The sequence below is a fragment of the Siniperca chuatsi genome, linkage group LG3, assembly GCF_020085105.1.
Source record: "Siniperca chuatsi isolate FFG_IHB_CAS linkage group LG3, ASM2008510v1, whole genome shotgun sequence".
NCBI lineage: Eukaryota > Metazoa > Chordata > Actinopteri > Centrarchiformes > Sinipercidae > Siniperca > Siniperca chuatsi.
The window spans coordinates 22,408,131-22,427,124 of record NC_058044.1 but is presented as its reverse complement, the minus strand read 5'-3'; the positions used below and the strand labels follow the sequence as shown (position 1 = coordinate 22,427,124).

The 18,994-nt window shown below is 39.3% G+C and overlaps 1 protein-coding gene across 11 annotated transcripts in view; it reads left to right on the top strand.

The window, feature by feature from the left end:
- Positions 1-18,994, top strand: part of rbm20 (RNA binding motif protein 20) — a 59,779-nt gene that overhangs the window by 14,216 nt on the left and 26,569 nt on the right. For 3 of the 11 annotated variants that reach the window (XM_044190644.1, XM_044190634.1, XM_044190633.1), the window contains one exon: positions 2,096-2,173. The exons of 6 other annotated variants lie outside the window; for them this stretch is intronic. In XM_044190644.1, coding sequence (XP_044046579.1) covers positions 2,096-2,173 — 78 coding nt within the window. Of the gene's footprint in view, positions 1-2,095; positions 2,174-14,136; positions 14,266-18,571; positions 18,595-18,994 lie in introns of those variants that run through there. 2 more of the 11 variants (XM_044190640.1, XM_044190643.1) reach the window with 2 other exon arrangements.

Genomic DNA, 18,994 nt, shown 5'->3' with positions numbered 1-18,994 from the left:
GAGTTAACTATGACATGATTCCCTGGAAGCTTAACCAAGAGTTGACCTTTGCTCAAACTACAGGAGACAATCAATCAAGTCCTTTGGGATCAGCTCTTCATCGCTACCTTCCCAGTCCTTAATGCTTAAATATACGAGCTGGCAGAGTTTAAAGGTATTGGTGTAAACACAATCTAAATTTAAAGGGTTGCTCATATGAAACTAGTGATGTGCACTGCCCCCTGAGAAATAGAAGGTGCAGGCTGCAAGATTCTCTTACTGCAGACTCTATTAAAATGAGACAAATATGCAAGTGCAAATCTTTTTTTTTTTAATTCATGTGTTTGTTTTTGCGTGTTTTCATGTGTTTGTGTGGGTGTGATGTGTGTTTTTATATGTGCATGTATGAACATTCTATACATTTTACACTTAATTTAACAAGAAGTTATTGTACAATTAACTTTCTCTATGTCTAGTATAATATGAGGTCCCAACTGACATTTGTTTTGCATTTGTCATTGCAAGGCCATCCCTTTGGACTCTAATAGTACTAAGGTCAGAAGCATAAGACAAGATCTTATATGGAATAGGTATTCCTCATGCCGCATGCACAACTTCACGCATTGTCAGATTAACGGAAACCAGAAGTTATTCATTCTAATAGAGGGTGAATGACAGACAGTAACAAACTAGTGCCCCTGACATGACTGGAAGCAGGAAAGTTGGTAGAGAGAGAGGGGGGATGACATGCAGCAAAGGGCCGCGGGTTGGAAACAAACCCGGGCCGCTGCGGTAAGGACTCAGCCTTAATGGTACATGCTGTACCAGATAAGTTACCAGGGCGCCTCAAAAGAAAACTAACTTTTTTTTCCACAATGAAAACTTTTTGATTATGGTTTATACTTGTTGTTAATGATGATTTTAATATAATAATGAAATCAAAACTGAGTCCAAGGTTTGTACATGAAGTTCTCCTGTTCATGTAGTCTAGTGTAGTTCTCCCATTCGTCACCAGGAACCTCCCTTTCTTGTTTCTTTTATTCCATATTTATTTGTAAATCATGTATTTGTATGTGTATCCTTACCCTCAAACTGGAAAGGTCAGATCTGTTAGTGAGTTTTGAAAAAATAATGTACACAAATTTAAGGAATGCAAAGGTCTTTTTTGTAGTAAAGTATAAGGATGGAGTAGGTTAATTATATAGGGGAACATTCTCAAAAATGTCTACTTTTCACCGTAAGTTGATCATATACTGTAGCTACTAGGTAGTGTAGGTAGGTTGAGGTCCGTGGGCACCTGAATTCAGCATTATTAATTCCCACCTTTGTTCCATGAGTCATAGGTGAGTCAGGTACTGTTTTAAAATCTTGTCAATACTGCCACTGCTGTGCTGTTTTCCTCTGACACGGCTAATATGAGTAAGAGGCCTCTGCTCCTTTTTGTCAATCAGATGCTTATTGTTTTTTGTTCAAGAGATAGTAAAGGGAGGGAAGAGGAAGGAATAAACACTGCTGCTACTTTGCATGCCACATACAACGTTCCTTTTTTGACACTTCAGACAGTATGCAGAAGCCCATACTGACATTTTTGTCACTTTCCAAAACCAGCTTTTATAAAGGTCACTCCCTAAGCTGCTTCACAGTAAAATCCTTTCCCCTCTTAGGTGATGTTCAGGAATTTTGGTCTGTAGCCAAAATCTTTTTTGTTTACTTCATAGCTGTTGAGTGCACGATATTGACTTTTTTTTCACTGCTATGAACACAAAAGCAAACCACTACTTCAGCCTGGAGTCTGCCTCGCTGTGCAGAGCGTTTTTGTGTACAAGGACGTGTTCCACACATTTTTAGGTGGCGTAGAAGTTCACACAGGTGGCCTGCATGTGCAGATGACACAAAGACAATTTGGGAAATTGGGAAAGACAGTAATATTATGAATAATAGGCCAACCATCAGCCAACCATCCCATCACTGAACCGCCTCGGCTACAAATTTGGAGAATGTACTGAAAGCATGTTGCCCTCCAGGTTTAACAGTAGGAGAGTAAGGGTGTCTAAGTGACACATAAACCCATCCCCTGTTTTAAGTCTCACGCAGCCACTCTGCTCTGCTCTGTTAGGCCGGCACCAACAGCTGAGGCAAGGAGAGATTGTAGCACGTGTGCTCACCCCAAAGGCATCTTGCTTTCGTCCACACGGTGAGAGGAAATCAAATTTACTGTACCTCCGCTAAACACAGGTGCAACACAACACAAAAAAGAAGTGTGCCTTTTTCGGCACAGTTCTCATTATGCCTGTCCTCCAACCCAAGATTATTTTCTTTTGTAATCTGTGTATTTGCTAATACTGACTAATGCTTCAAGCTGTACCTTTTAAAGTATTCCATGAATCATTTGCGGTGGCTCAGAGGGGACAATAGGCAAGGCAAGTTTATGTGTATAGCACATTTCAACAAGGCAATTTTAAAGTGCTTTACATAAAACATAAAAGCAACATAAATATAAAAAAACATTTAAATACAATTTTTAAAAAGAGTTCAATAGAAAATAAAAATATAACAGGATATAACAGGAGGTTACAGTGCAGTGTAAGAAATTAATCATTTGATTTAATAAAAGGCAGTGGTAAACAGAAAAGTCTTCAGCCTTGATTTAGTTTTGACTCTGGTGACAGAAAACTTCATAACATGGCAAAAGATCAGAAATGTACTTTGGCCCAAAACCATTCAGTGCTTTATAAACCAACAGTAGTATTTTTAAATCAATTCTTTGACAGACAGGAAGCCAGTGTAAAGACCTCAGAAGCATGGAAGCATGTAGACGTTAAACAGAACAGGCTCCAGAATGGAGCCTTGGGGAGCTGTAATCTTTGTCCGCTCAGATTACCTATAAACACAAAGTAGATTTTACTTAAAAACGGGAGGTTTGATATGGGCCTATAATTGTTCAGTAGTTATCTACAAGCTCACTGACTGAGACCCAAGAGAGGGCGGGTGTGGAAGAGAAAACCTGAATAAATATTTTGCTGGTGTTTTCCTTGACAATACCGTTTTGTGATTACCTCCATTTGAACATTTGTGTGCACGGAGCACTCCCAAAGAAAACACAGGAATAATCGGGGAGCGCAACAGCAGTCACCACAACCTTAGAAATGTTCAGACCCTTGTAGATGATTAAGTCCAGTCCAAAGTTTAGGTGTATTTAGGTGGCCTGTAGATTTTTTTAAATATTGCTCGAGAAGAGGAGTTCAACTAAAGAACCACATCTTCAAAAGAAGCAATGGGGGGGGGGCAAGTTTGGTTCCAGCAGTGACCAGCTCTCTTATCTGGTTAGTTAACTCCAAGAGGGGGGAGGCGGGACAAAGGGTGACTAGAGATGAGGGTGACACGGATGGGGTTTGGGTGGGTGAAGAAGGTGAATCCTCACCGGTGGTTGTTGGTGAGGGGGGTGAAGACTCTTCCTTTCGGCTCTGATGTCTCTCATGATTAAAGCTCTCTTCAGGCAGGGGATGAATGGCTCTCTTTCAAGGTTTCTGCTGTGCTGTGTTATGTCTTCCTTCTGTTTTGATTCTTCTCGTCTCCTGTCCTTGGCAGAAGGAACAGATGGGTGACGCAGGAAGTAAAATAGGTTAGAGATGAACAATTTTACTCCTGACTTGTTAAGGCAAAGTTCATCTGCCTTAAAAAAGTTGAAATTGTCAAACTGCACTGAATGCCATGTGTTCACTGCCAAAAATCTGCTGAGTCTCTCAACCCCTCTGACTTGTGGTAGAGGGCCACTGATAAACACCTCAGCAATCAGAGAGCTGACTGTGTTCAACAGATCAATCATTGGTCCCTATGTACACAGAGATGTTTTTCACATCAGTAGTCACTTTCACATATAAGTGAGTAAATTAATTACATTTTTAACAAAAAAGCACTCCTTTGCCACTCTATTTTTTTTTTACATTTCATATATATTTTATAAATCTCAGTAGCATTTTTATTTGTGTTTTCCCCGTCAAAGTTGATGATTCGAGTCATCAGTTAAGTAGACTCGCAATTTCAGTCGAATCACTGCACTTTTTCAGCTGCATCATTGTACACAGAGCTATGCAGAAGCAATAGCATGGCAGGCTGTAAACTTTACAAACTGAGTCTTGTCTCAAACTGACCTCACCACAGTGTGTCGACTCTTAGTCATCTATGAAAATCCTGATTCGGACAGCCCTCATTTTTATAGCTTAATTCATCTGTAACAATCAGAAATGCACATATCAGGTTTTTGTTTTAGCTGCGCAGCATAAGTACTACTATCACTATCATAAGAGTATTTTTTCTCCTCACCCTTTTTAAAAAATGTGTGCTACCAGTGATTCATTAAAATACTATATCACGCATAGTGATTCCAGACAGTGTGTGATTATTTAGTTATATATATATTTTTTTACATGTCTATTTTGTGTGTGCAAAGCACTCATGCATTACCAAACAGACTTGTTTGTTGTTTGGGTAGTAAAGCAACATGTGTAGGTTCTAAAACAAGCTTTTACGTGCTTCTTCTTGCTTGTCTTGGGGTCCGCAATGTTCCACAAGGACATAGATGTTCTTTTCCATCAAAGGAAGACCATTGCCACGATTAGTGTTACTCAATCTAATTAACTGCCTCTGTGTTTTCACCAATTATTAAACTATATGTATGAGACTCATTAACATGTAGCAGATGAAGGCTACATTGGCACTGTTCACACTTCTATACGCTTTTGACCATATGTGGTAATGAGTGACAGCTTGAAGAAGCTTGGTGATTTGTGGTGGCATGCAAATACAGTTAGACATGTGATAGGGTTGGCTCATGTTGCTTTTTGAACTGTTCCTATTTCTTTTCCCCCTTCTGAGGCAAAAGGGAAAGCTAGACTGAGGCAGTAGATGGTAGAGGCTGTTCTCAGTCTGGCACATTCAGAACATATCTGGAGGGCACCAGGTGGGCAGTGTATAAATTATCAGACATGCAGACATATCCTCAGTCCTCTGTCCTGTCCCTGCAGCTGAAAAAACACCCCCACAGCATGATGCTACCACCACCATGTTTCACTGTTGGGATTGTATTGGGCAGGTGATGAGCAGTGCCTGGTTTTCTCCACACATACCGCTTAGAATTAATGCCAAAAAGTTCAATCTTAGTCTCATCAGACCAGAAGATCTTATTTCTCATAGTCTGGCAGTCCTTCATGTGTTTTTTGGCAAACTCTATGCGGGCTTTCATATGTCTTGCACTGAGGAGAGGCTTCCGTCGGGCCACTCTGCCATAAAGCCCCAACTGGTGGAGGGCTGCAGGGATAGTTGACTTTCTGAAACTTTCTCCCATCTTCCTACTGCATCTCTGGAGCTCAGCCACAGTGATCTTTGGGTTCTTCTTTACCTCTCTCACCAAGGCTCTTCTCCCACGATTGCTCAGTTTGCTTAAGGATTATGGCGATCACTGTGCTCTTAGGAACCTTGAGTGCTGCAGAAATTCTTTTGTAACCTTGGCCAGAGCCGTGCCTTGCCACAATTCTGTCTCTGAGCTCCTTGGGCAGTTCCTTCGACTTCATGATTCTCATTTGCTCTGACATGCACTGTGAGCTGTAAGGTCTTATATAGACAGGTGTGTGCCTTTCCTAAGCAAGTCCAATTAGTTTAATTAAACACAGCTGGACTCGAATGAAGCAAAGGGTTTGAATACTTATGACAATGTGATTTCAGTTTTTCTTTTTTAATAAATTTGCAAAAATGTCTACATTTCTGTTTTTTTTCTATCAAGATGGGGTGCTGAGTGTACATTAATGAGAAATAAAATGAACCTTTTTGATTTTAGCAAATGGCTGCAATGAAACAAAGAGTGAAAAATTTAAAGGGGTCTGAATACTTTCTGTACCCACTGTATCTATGTACAACTCAGCAATTGCAATTGTAAATACAATCTACACCATTGTTAATGGACAGAAATGTCTGATATCCACTGTGGAGTATTGGGTCTCGATCGTGTGACCACCCTCTGCCAACAGACAAAGCAGGTGAACAGGACTGCTGACATTATGCAGAGTTGTTGACAGTTGAGAACAGGCCGCCTTGTGTCCTGTGTCAAGATAAATGAAGGTTGTTGCTACTTTGGTATGGTAGCTAAATGAGATGTCAGAATGTTTTTTTAAAATAAATAAATAATAAGAATAAATAATAAATCTTTACATGCAGTTCAGTCAAAAAGTATTGGACAGTGATAAAGGTTTTATCTTTTGGATCTACTCCAGCACATTGCATTTGAAATGAAACAATTATGTTTGAGGTCAAAGTGCTGACTTTTAGCTTTAAGGATGTTTGTGGGTATTCACATACATACAAGGTGAGCAAAGTAGGACTCATAGCTGGATTCTAGCCCCCAGTTTTTGGAAAATCCTGGAAGACAATAATCAGATAATCAGAAATATAAATTACATTGTGCTGGAGTACAAAATCAACACAACATGAAATGTGTCACTGTTTTACAATTTTCCAACTATACTGTCTGTTTCTTCATATGGAGTCATTAGCAAATCCATCTCATTTTGCATTTGTCTTTAATTAGATTTACCCCCACTATAAGATTCACTATATTTTGGCCTTGTTTAGTTACAGTTAATGTGGACAGTTTATTATTATTATTATTTTTTTTTTTTTTTACTGTTCAGAGGGGTTAGGGTTAGGCTGTTAAACTGTGACCTGAGTCCTTTGCTGACTAGGATGGTCAAAAGACTAACTTTATTTAATTGCTAGGGCTGTACCAGTCAGATGTTATTAAGACCTTACCAATTATTTGTTTGAGGTTTGCAATTTTACATCTTTTGCAATGAAAGTTAACACCTTTTTTGTTACGCTTTGTAATGTTCAGGACCCAAAAGCAAGACTCAGACAAAGGCTCTTAGATAGTTCAAATGGATTTACTCACAAGGCGGGGAACAGATGAGTTTGAGAGGGCTGGTTCGGAGTCTCACAGTGGAGCAGGGCAGGCAGACAGACAGAGAGGCTGGTAATGGCACTGGAAGAGAGAGGCAGGCGGGCTGGCAGGCAGAGAACACAGGTGAGTGGCAACCTGAGACACAGGGAAAACACAGGTTAGGCCAAATACAACTAGTCACGAGTAAACAACAAGTAGGAGATTTGTCCATGTGTCTGTACCACACTGGCAAACATAACAATCTGGCAAAGATGGGAGAGGAGAGTCGGCATCTTATACTGCAGGAGCTGGATGATTGGATGAGTTGCAGGAGTGAGGTGGAATGACACGCCACAAAGGCACAAGACACAAGGACACGGACACACACACACACACACACACACACAGAACAAACGGGACAAACAGGAAACACAAGGAAGAGGAGAGAACAGCTGGAGACACAAGGAATAAGGGAGAGGCAGAGCCGGACCATGACACCTTTTATTTACATTACATTACTTTTGACTCATTTCCCCCTTATTTGAACAGACATTCCTTTTGATGTGCCGCACGACAATTAACTTTTCATGTTGTGTGATGATAGTGGCTTTTGGCCTCTTTCAGCTTTCCCTCTGTACATGAGTAAATGTACATTTGACTTGTGTAGTTTAAGTCATTTCTGTAGATAAAATGTTGATGTTGTTAGTTGCTGTGGTGAGAGGAGAGTTTTATGTTGCAATTTGTGTCTCCTGGGTCCTGTAAAGAGCAACTTTTGCAATAAAGGAACTCTATTTTGCAGAAACACTGCAGCTACAGTTACACATTAACCAAACCACTCTTTCCTTAAGCTAATTCACACTTTAGCCGCAGATTTGACACCAGTGGGATACCACAGAACTTTGGAACAGATTTACATTTAGGGATTAGATTTAAATGGGCTGAGTAGGATGGCAATAGGAAGAGTGACTCTCATGAGACATCATTGCCACCAGTGAGAACCACTCAATCTGTCACCAAGACCACTTTGCGTTATCTTTCCTGTAATCAAAAACCATGGCACTTTCCCAAACTCTCTGCACCATAATAGTATATGAGTTAATGGCAGTCATTTATGAATATGTTTTACAAACTCAAAAACTATGAACACAAACCAAAGGACGCAAGCCAGACACAGACATTGAAGCTGGGTACACAAAATAAACCAAGCGAGGACACAACTGGGAGAGTATCAAAGTTTGGTCCATGAACTGGTTTCAGTGATATTTCAGGCTGACTGTGGAGCCGTTTGACCGATCTGATTGCCGGAGTGGCCACCACAGCGTGACATCAGGTTGTGTTTCTGAAACCATAGTGCTGTCTATTCATTAGTAAGGAGAGCTAATTGTCGTTGTTGATGTTGGTTGTCTACTTATACATTTTTTTAAACAATGTTTTTAATTCCTATGTCCTGTCCCTTTCTGTTTATTCACGCTAGGTCTTTCTGTTCTTGTCAAAAAAACAAAAACAAACTACTGGTCATAAAAAAGTGCATTTAAAGTAATGTTCTATAATTACCTGTAGCAAAATATAACAACTGCAACTTGAAGATGTTTATTTTTGTCTTTTTGATCAGAGCATTTAGACTGACGGCTCAGTGACAGGACAGGCTCTGTAGTGGGAGAGCACAGAGTTTTTATTTATACTGTGTTTGGATTGTACAAATATTTTACTGCTCTCTCTTGGCTGTTCTCATATATGGAAATGTACTTATTTACTGTAGATTTAGATTCTGATTTCTCCAGCAGAAATATAGCTGAAATCTTTTAACCCCTTAACCTGATAAAGGACACAAAGTTTATCTTCAGATGAAGAAATTGACCACTGACCACTGGATGTTAAATGGCTTTCTCAAGAGCTCCTAAGGTGTGGTGACGAGGAAGGTGCATTCTTCCGCTTTACTGCCCAGATTTATACTGCTGGTCTGGGGATCTTTCAGGCACAAACTTGTTTCTCTAACCTGAAGGCCGCATCATCAACTGTATTTATTCACTGTATCATCATAAACCATATGCAATGATTCTACAAATATTTCAGATTAGCTTTCACAGTAGATACCACACAACTGCACTTAATCTTGGTTGATGACTGTCTAAAGCACCCGCCTAAATTCAAATATTGACCAGTAACAATTCTTGCTGTCAGCACACGGTTTCCACATGACCCATGTAGCCTCGACATACAGATTTCTAAGGATCCTGCACCCTGATGCAGAAGCATACATTTACCTGTAGTCTACAGTCCTCCCTCAATTGCAAGTCTGATCTGTGATGAAGCTCAACCTCCTCTTAAATTTAAGTGCCATTGAGTATCTCAGTGTGGAACGGCAGGGGTTCAAAATGTAGTATATTTTGGGTGTAGTGGTGAGTCATGTAAAGGTTTGTGGGTCTGGAGTGAGTCACTGTCTCTCAGCACAAACCTTACATAACACTAAAAGAGTTACTTTGGAAACCAGGTCAGCATTGTGTTGATGTAACAAGTTTGAAGCTCAAAGTAAATCAGATTTTCTTTTCTGTTGTTAGTGGGGGTAGTGATTATTATTGAAAATGGTTTGAGCTCTTAAGCTTTAATAGCAATGTTATAATTCTCACAGCTCATTGGTCATGAAGGTTAATGGCAAATGAGTGAGTGAAAGCAAAATAATCCTCTTCATTTTATCACTACACTTGACTCATCTCTGTTATGTAACTCTCTGTCTTTTTCAGTCTGTTACACATTGTTCTTTTCCCACCATTATCATCTTTTTTTCTCATTTTCTCTTCCCACATGCATGCACATTTGTGTGCACATGCAAATACTCACCCACACTGGGTTAGATGACTATGTAGAGGTGTGATCACACCTGTTCTTTGGTCCAATTTGTTTTGCTCTGCTTTTGGTTTGAGATTTAACATCCATATATGATTCCAGTCCATCCATGGACTTGTCATATGTTCACCCTCTCTAGTGTTCATACTGGACAAGACAGGTATGTGATCACCTGGTAAAGTGGCAAAGAGTGGTAAAGAGCTCAAACCATGCTTAGTGTTAACATGGAAACAAGAGTTTAATGAGATAACTCCTCTATATCATAAAGACAACGTTGCATTCTTAAACTCCCCATTTCCAACATTAATCCATGGTGCTGGCTTCAAGGTAGAAAGAATATTATGTCAACCTCTATTCCTGGCTTCTGCTATCAGCCTCACTACTACCGCTATCAGGGAGTGTCAGGGACGAATGAAGAGATGTCTGTGTGTCTGGGGAGGCATGGCTAAAGAGAGGAAGAAAGTTGGAAGGCAGAGAGGGTGTAACAGAAAAAGCTTTTAGCAGGAAGAGAGAATGAGAGAGGGGTGTAGATGCATACACAGACAGAAAGAGAAAATGATAGAGCAGCGCTGTCATGCCTGGCAGTTTGTGGAACAGATTAGAAATCAGGCATGCTAATGGGCCACCTAAAATATCCAGTGTGATGAGGGAGGGGGCCTAGAGAGTCTCTGTTTGTCAGCACAAGGTCAAAAGCCATACGAAAGAGCTCCCTGTTGATTAACCTCACAGGTAATCAACTGCACCTCAGGGAGGTTGGAGGGCACAGGGGATGGCTTCTGACTTCCCCTTTGAGATAGCTGTTATTAAGTAATTGACTATAATTGCACTGTTGATATGAATCTGTTCTCTCCCTTCTACTTTTCCACGTTTTTGTGTGTGGTTCTGGAGCAGCTCAGATAAAACTGTCGATGTCTCATCAATGTGAAGATAGCGGGGCAGTGCCTTCCTGCCTCCCTGCAGTGTGTGGATTTGCCAGTTCCCCCTTGCATAGAGTAAACTGAAGATAAAACTTCTCTATCTTAGATTGGTTTTGTAAAAGTGTATTGTCTTGCACAGGCATTAAAAATGCCTCCCCATATAATGCATGAGCACTTTCAGAACAAATAAGTCAAAGATCTTTAGTTCTGACACGCTTGCCCCTCCTCCTGGCAGCTTTGGTTTCCCCAGTCTCAGATGCTGTGTGGAAAAATGCTTATGAATTTTTTGTTTAGTTTAGAATTAAATGTGCATAAAACTGAAGCTAGATTTTGATACTGTAGATTTGTAGCCATAAAACGATAAAACACCAAATGAATAGTCTTATTTTATTGTTTTTATTTTATAAGTGTGTATTATGTCAATGAACAGGCTCCACAGAGAAATCCCTTGGTGGTCATTACTCCAGGGCATGGCCAACCCATTCTGTCCACCGGCTTTGAGGGGGATTTCTCACTTACACTGGAGTTTTGCTGGACGACTTTCTCTTTTTCCTCCCCCCCCCCTTTCGTTCATTTGTCATTTTTGGGGTTCTGCAGAGCAGCTGTTCACTTGCTTTCATTGTTTGTGTAATTTGTACTAATGGCTATTTGAGCAGCCTGTGATGCCAGCAGCTTCCCGGGATGAGACATGTTGAGCCATATGGTCGCAGTGCAGCCCTGTTACTGTCAGACCTGTAGTGTGTCCACCGTGTGTTCATGCGTGATTGGCTGTTTTCCCCTAAATGTTTCATACATACATATATATGTGTATGTAAATATACATTCATAATAATAATAATAATGATAATTATTATTATTATTAATAATAATAATAATAGTAATTATTATAACATCGACAACATTATTATTATTATTATTATTATTATTATTATTTATAATAATGATGGATTACATTTATATAGCGCTGTATCATCAATACTCAACTAATATGCAACTGAAAGGGGGAAACTCACCTCAACGACCACCAGATATAGCTAAAAGCTCATTTTTGTCTGAAGTCCCTGGGCTGAGGCCACTTGTACAGTTACAGAGATAAAAGGTCAGTTGTAGTAAATCAAAACCTTACACTTTGTAAAGAACATTCAATCAATTCAGTGCTGTCTTTACTTTGAACAAGACTTTCATCTTCATTGCTTTACGTTGTAGTGTTCCTATTGATTTATCATGCTAATGGGATACTGTATATCAACATTTCAAGACACTTGAGACAACCGTATTAATCCATTTTCATTGTTATTTAAAGATGACTGAACTATCAAAGACATTTTGGAATCCATCTTAATTGGACAGGTGTTTTGGAATAGCAGAAACGAACATCGGACACACGTAAAAAAGACAGATTCTAAAATATTAGCATTATTGATCTTTTATTTACTCTATGATCCTCATAACCTCTCTACTATGTCAATATTGACCATCTAAATGTGCCAAACTTATTTATAGGAATCAACAATAGGTCATACATTCATCGTATGTCTTTGTCTTTCTGTCTTCTCTGACCTATTTGCATGGTGCCAATATTACCAAGGAACATGCATAAAAATAGTAGACATAGTCCACTATGTCTGTTATTTTAAGTAGAAATTCAGTTCCAATCACTGTATTTTGTTGAACCCGAGGTCCCCTAATAATCTCATGCAAATATACTCACTCAGATATAAACAGTTTTTGTTTTTCTTGATAACTGATTTTGCACCTGTGGCTTCACAAAATTCAATAGCGTCATATTTTAAATTATTGACCATAGGCATCTTGTGTACTGTTTCTTTTCCCCCTCACTCTGAGTTCAGCCTTACCCTCTTTCTAATTGCTTGACAAGTGGCATGACAATTACTGTATTACTATACCTGATTTTTTTTTTAATCATCAGATATATTTTTAAAAAGAGTTTTTCTCCTTCACCCTTCTCTTTCCCATTTCTCTTCTGCTTTTTTCTCTGTCAGATTTTGTGCAGGCACCTTCATGTAGGGAATCCTGTGAATGCTTGCCTTGGTTCGCTATCATTTTCATCACATGCTTGACGTAAAAAGAGAATTGCTAGGGGTGAGTGAGTCCACCCTGAAATTCATACCACAGGTCTTACACTATGGCTCAGGCACATGGATATACTATATAATGTAATTTTGCCATGTTAGGGAATTGGAGTACGTAAGTGTAAGATGGTGGTCATTTTTGAAAATTATTTAAACTACTTTTTCTTACATGTTGTATGTATGTACACTGAGTGAACAGGAAAGCGTGTATTGATTGCTATTGCAGCGATTTTATTGGTGATCTTTCATTTCCTGAACAGTCTCTTGAACCACAGGGCTTCCCTTGGCAATCATGCTCAACCACCTGTCACATTTCTGCTGGGCTTGGACTGTTTGTTTACTCTCAATACATTTCTTGAATCACCAATGCTATATTTTGATTTTCTTTGAAAATGTACACTTCAAATACACAGTATTCTAAAAAATGGGGCAGGAAACCCCAAGGCTAGCCTAAGTACTGCTCAAGGGCAATTAAGTAATTTTAAAAAATGATGGGAGGTGAGAAGGGAGCTGTACTACCATTGGCTAGGAAGTCAGTGAGTAGGATGACGCAGCTGGGTTTGATTGGTATTTGTAAGCATGACAGCAGTGACAGATGGCTAAATTCAATGCTTGCTTTGGACAGAGATGGAGGAGAGTGGGAGTGAGGTAAGAACGGAGAGAGAGGGTGTTAAAGGAAGGAAGGAGAGAAGGGCTGGAGGTGGGGTTGTGGGAATCATGGCTACGTCACCTTGTTCACCAATATAGCTCCGATGTTGCTGACCACTGTCAGGGAAGACTCCAGTTGCGTGTTCCTCACTGTACCCTGCAGCTATTTATGAATAGAATGAATAAGTAAGCCTGTGGAAAATGTATTGGTCCATTTTTTATGTTTATATTTGAAACTGCAGAATGTCATAAAAAAAAAAAAAACATCATAGACTTTTAATGTGTCACTGGACAGCACAGTAGCAGCCAGTGAAAAAGAAATTTACTGTCTACACCCGGGCAGCAGCTATAAATAACCATTTCAGAGCAGCAGGAAAAATGGCTGGTCGGGCTCAGTTGTCAAAGCCAACACAATCCTCCCCCACTCCTCATATTACTTCACCTCTGAGTCCTTTGACGCCTCCTGCTTGAATCCCTACCTGGCAAATATTTCTCTAATCCAATTTAAACTACATTAACTCCCTAATGAAATTCTTTCTTCTTTTAACCTGATTTGGGTTGTAATTCTCCCTCTTATGTAGCTCAGTCAGTTTTTTGACTAACTGGATTATTTAAGGACAAACTGTTTTTTGTCAAACTTGTGGCAACTGTGAGAGGAGCTATAGCTGCTGTAAATTTAGACTTTCCCTTCAGCCTGTGCGATCTCCATCCTTCTTTTTGCCGGCAGCAACTTTGACAAGCCAGAAGGATCTCTGATGTCACTCTGTCAAAAGTCCAAGCAAGCTGTTCGGAGACTAAGTCACCTGGCTCCCAGCTCCCAGCACCCAGTTTGACACTCAATGTCAGCGGATCCCAGGTAACTGGAGGGCTTTTCTTAGCTCTTGTCAGCACTCTCACATCAAAACTCACCACAGAACACCCGATAGATCAGAAAAGAGGGGCAAGTGTTGATAATCTGTCAGAAAAACGGTGGTGTTGGAATTTAAGGTTTACATTTGAAAGCTTTTCTGGGTTTACTTTAGAAAATTGCACAGTGAGCACATTTTTAGTCCAGGCAATAAATCTATAGATTGCGTGTTCTACGTATTGTAAAACATTGTTTCTTTTCATTTTTTAGAGGTCAAGCTTCCAGTGATAGTGGTTACTATGTCAGCAGAGCTCTAAAGACTAATTGTAGTTTTCCTGCTACGGGACATATTTGTTGGAATGCTCTTAAAGTTCCTCAGAGGCAGCTGTCAATTTGGAAGGTTACTTTTGACCTGTATGTTTCTCTGTGACCCCAATAATCCGTGTTACGCTGTCCTAATGGTTGAAACAAGATGATCTACAGCTACCATGTGTATGTGAGAGAGAAGTGGAGGAAAATGTTTCTCCAGCGTAAGCCTCTCAGGATTAAGTTGCTTGTCTCTGGGTCTAACGTGTGTTTGTGTGTGACTCAGTCAGTAACTTAATGTCAGGCATGTGAATTTATAGGCTTATTTGACAGTGATAGGCCAAGGCCGGGTACATGCGATTCTAGTTACCTCACAAACTTTAGTTTACCTTTTGATATTACTTCATAAAACCCTGTGACTGATCCCAAGCATAAATCTAACTGTTTTACAAGCATCATCAGAGAAACATGGTATGAATCAAAGTGATGCCTTACTGTGTACGCGCCGGCCTTATGGTGGTCATGAGGGGCCAGACCCTATGTCTCTGTGGCCAAGATACCTCACCCATTGCTAGTGTGCCATAAATCAGGAACCACCCCCATTTGCAGCTGTGCCAAATGTGGAGCAAGGCAAGCTGACCCTGCTTCCTCACCCATACCTCGCCCCATGAAACCGTCTCTCATGGCATGATGGTGTTGACTATGCAGGCGGTGGCTATGTGTCTGATTTGTTGAAAAGTTAAATTAAGGCTCTGGAATGTCAGTAACTGTTAATGCCATATTGGGAAGAGTAAGTGTTGCATGGTCACTTGATTAGAGTCACTAATGTGTATTTGCATGTATCTGTCCATGTGTTTCTGTCTATGAATGAAGGTGTCTACATTTGCCTGTGTGCATTTGTTGTCTGCAATGAACATTCTGTCTATATGGCTGTAAAGCAAAGTTTTAGCCAACTATGTATAGGGGTTGGAAAAAGTATCTCTTAAACACTTTCATCCTAGTCAGAAGGTGACTAACCAAAGTGACATTACGTTAGTCACAGTATGTAAATCACTACCTGCAAATGTAAACAGCTCAACTCCCATTCTAGCAGGAACTGCTGATCAAAATGAGTACAGTGCCCTCATATGGCAGGCTGATACATCCCTGTCAGACCTCCTGGGGCCAGTTATGGCAATATGTGGCACCACCTAGTGGGCCACGGAAAAAGTGTTTTATAAGACACCTATGCTGTGTCTATTTTTCCCTTTCATATGATCATAAACTCTGTTGTTTCAGCATACATCTGTACAGTGGCAGGAAACAGCAGAATTGCTAAACAACAAATACAAATAAACAAAAACTATACTAAAATAATAAGTGCAATTTCTACAGCTTCATAGAGTGAAATCAGCAAGGAGATCAGTAAAGGTTTAGGTAAATACCAGTACACCATATCTGTGCGTCTAAGATTTCAGGCTTTCAAAACTCTGTTTCCAGCTGTAGTTTTGGATCAAGCATCCCATTGCCAGAGGTGGTAGTTCCTGTGAGTCCACATAAAAAATATCTGCATGTTAGCATAAAACCTGGCCGGGCCTGATTATTGTTATTATTGATGTAACCCAATCCCTTTCTCCATGTTTGAAATTAGTTGCCATAATAATAATAAATATATGCAGGTGATATCTCTTTTGATTATCGCATTGCATGTATGTTATTGGCACAGAATAAAAAGCGGCTTATTCTCTCTTTGCGGTCTGGGTGTGATGCTAACAGACAGCGTGACTGTAAATCTGTCAGGGTGATACCTTCCTGGGAGCTGAATGCTTGTGTGCTTAGATAAAGCGCTTATTTACAGCTGCTAAAAATGTACAGATGGAGCTCTATAGAAGAAGACAGAAAAGAAAAATAATTGATAAAGTAGATGAAATTTTGGGCTTACATGTATTTTGCTGTAAGATCATTTTTATCGTGAGAGACCCGTCTGTTTTACACTGTACACTTTTGTTTTTTGTTTTTTTTTTTTTTTATGCAACAAACTGCAACAAACTGTATTGTGTAGTTCTGAAAAAGGTTGTTTTGCTAATGGTAGTACCATGCCCTAAAATAACAATAGAGAGAAAAAGATAATTAATTTTAATTTAAAGTAAAAGAAAATATAAAAAGTGAAATCCAAACAGCACATTTCTAATATGTTATATAAAAAACAAAAATGAAATGAATGAATTACAAATTTATCCAAACATATTATATTTTTGTAATTGTATTATATTGAATGGGAAATACTTGGTATTCACCTGAAAAGTAAAGAGCCTCATATTATTTTCTACACATAAAAAGGAGGAAATCCTTTGAATGTAAAAATAGACATAAAGAACACAAAAATAAGGTTTGCCACACCCCCGCAGGCAGCATCCTAAATAGAAAGCAGAATTTAGGGATGTATTATTCACAATTGAGTTATTTCAGTAAAGCCAAAATGACTATATATATATATATATATATATATATTCATGTCATTGCATGGTCGTTCGAAATGTGGTTGAACAAAAAGATTTTAATGTGACAATGTCATGCTTTATCTACCTAACAATTTTATAGCTTCATCTTGCCTAATGCGTAGCATGTGGTATTTGTAAATTTTATTTTAAAGTATTTTTCTGTTGAAGGATTTTCTTCCCACTGGCCTGAACTACCATACAAACTACTTTGCTCAACATTCCTATGGACATAGAAATAATAAGTATCTTGTTTAGTCATTCATATGGAATAGTCATCAGTTGGCTTATTGATTTGCCTTTACTGTGAATAATTTATCTTAAAATTCTGCTTAAAAATAGCTTTTTTGTTTGAGGGTATTTGCACCATTTCTGGTTTATCAAACAATCCTTTTTTAAAGGTTTGAATTAGTTTTATTTGTTCAAAAGAAAAATAACTTCTACATACAATTAAATGGAGGGCAGCTTCTGGATACTCTAAAAGTTGATTTGAAATTTTACAAGCACAGCAACGTTCTCATTAACTTATGAAGAGATATCTCACGTAAAATCTTGATCAGTAAAATATATTCAAACACATCAAGTTAATTTCACATTAACTTTGCATGGTAGTTGTTTAAACCTATAAAGAGTAATGCCAGCATAACTTGATAAATTTGTGCCAGTCATCTAGACTCTTCACCTTTACATTTTTCCTTTTGGAATAGTTGGTGATATCAAAGCATTTTTTCCAAAGTACAGAAGAAGCCAATTACAGTATTAACACTTCTACAGAGCAACAAAATCCATTCCCTGAAGCCTTTTCATTATCTAGTTCGCTGTGACTGAGATGAGTGCAGACATTACATTATGCTGTGTCTGTCAATCACCAGGCACACTCAGGAAAAAATTTAAATTTCTGCCATGAAAGAGTCCATCAAAACCATTATGCCTCACCATTTAAATTGGCTTTATCTGTGAGTGGCATATTGTTTGGTGTTTTTTAAAGAACATGCAATTTACACAGCTTTGAGAGGAGGGACAGAATATTTAATTTAATATATTACATATATTACAACAAAAGATGGATGTGCTAGTTTTAGAGGAAGTAGTTATGTGGGCTAAAACTGCTGCCACTGTGGAAGCAGCAGCTTCTGGATTGCACAGCATTACCCCCAAGGGCCTCCTCTGTAAATACTTCCTCCCTTTGTTTTGGTCTGCCCCCTGTCCTTACACACACACTGACCACTTGTGACTTTTAATCACATGCGTCTGCTCTGCCTGTCCAGTGGTCAGTAACACAGGGAAGCAGCGTCACTCACATAGGGTGAAGACCACTAGCAGTCATGTTATGCTAATGTACATGTGGTAGCATTAGTCGTCATGCTAGAGGGTAGAGACATACGTGAGTCTCAGCTGCTGGGCAGAGGTCAGGGTATAGAGAAGCAGTGCGGAGTTTAGTGTCAGAGGTGTAACTTGGACCTCCGCTGCCTGTCTTTTCAAGGTTGGTGTGTTTCTTCAGTACCTCCAGGTGTGCTTTTCAGTATAAGCCTGTTGCAGTGCAGTGTATGTGGTGGTAAGTCTTGTCAGCTGTACTGTGTTTGGGATCCGCATAGAGGCGGGATTTATAGCTGTCTGGTTTGGACGTTGTAGGATTTTTTGCTGGATGTTTCATTGTACTCAGTGGAGGGCTGTTCTGTAGCTGGATTGGACTTAAATCCTTACTCTAATTTGTTTCCTCCTCCAATGAGACTGTGTGACTGAAAATGCCCATGTGGCATTTTGTTTTGACTATGGAGCTGTCTTTGATCTTTGTGAAAGTGCATGTGTTGGGTTTTTTTGCGAGGACAATGTGACTTAGAATTAGACAGTCAAAACAGAATGTGTTTGTTCTCCCAAGCTGACCTGAAACAATACATATTTGATGCATTTTGCTAAAAGTGTCATCATAAATTACATTGTGTTATTAGGCCACT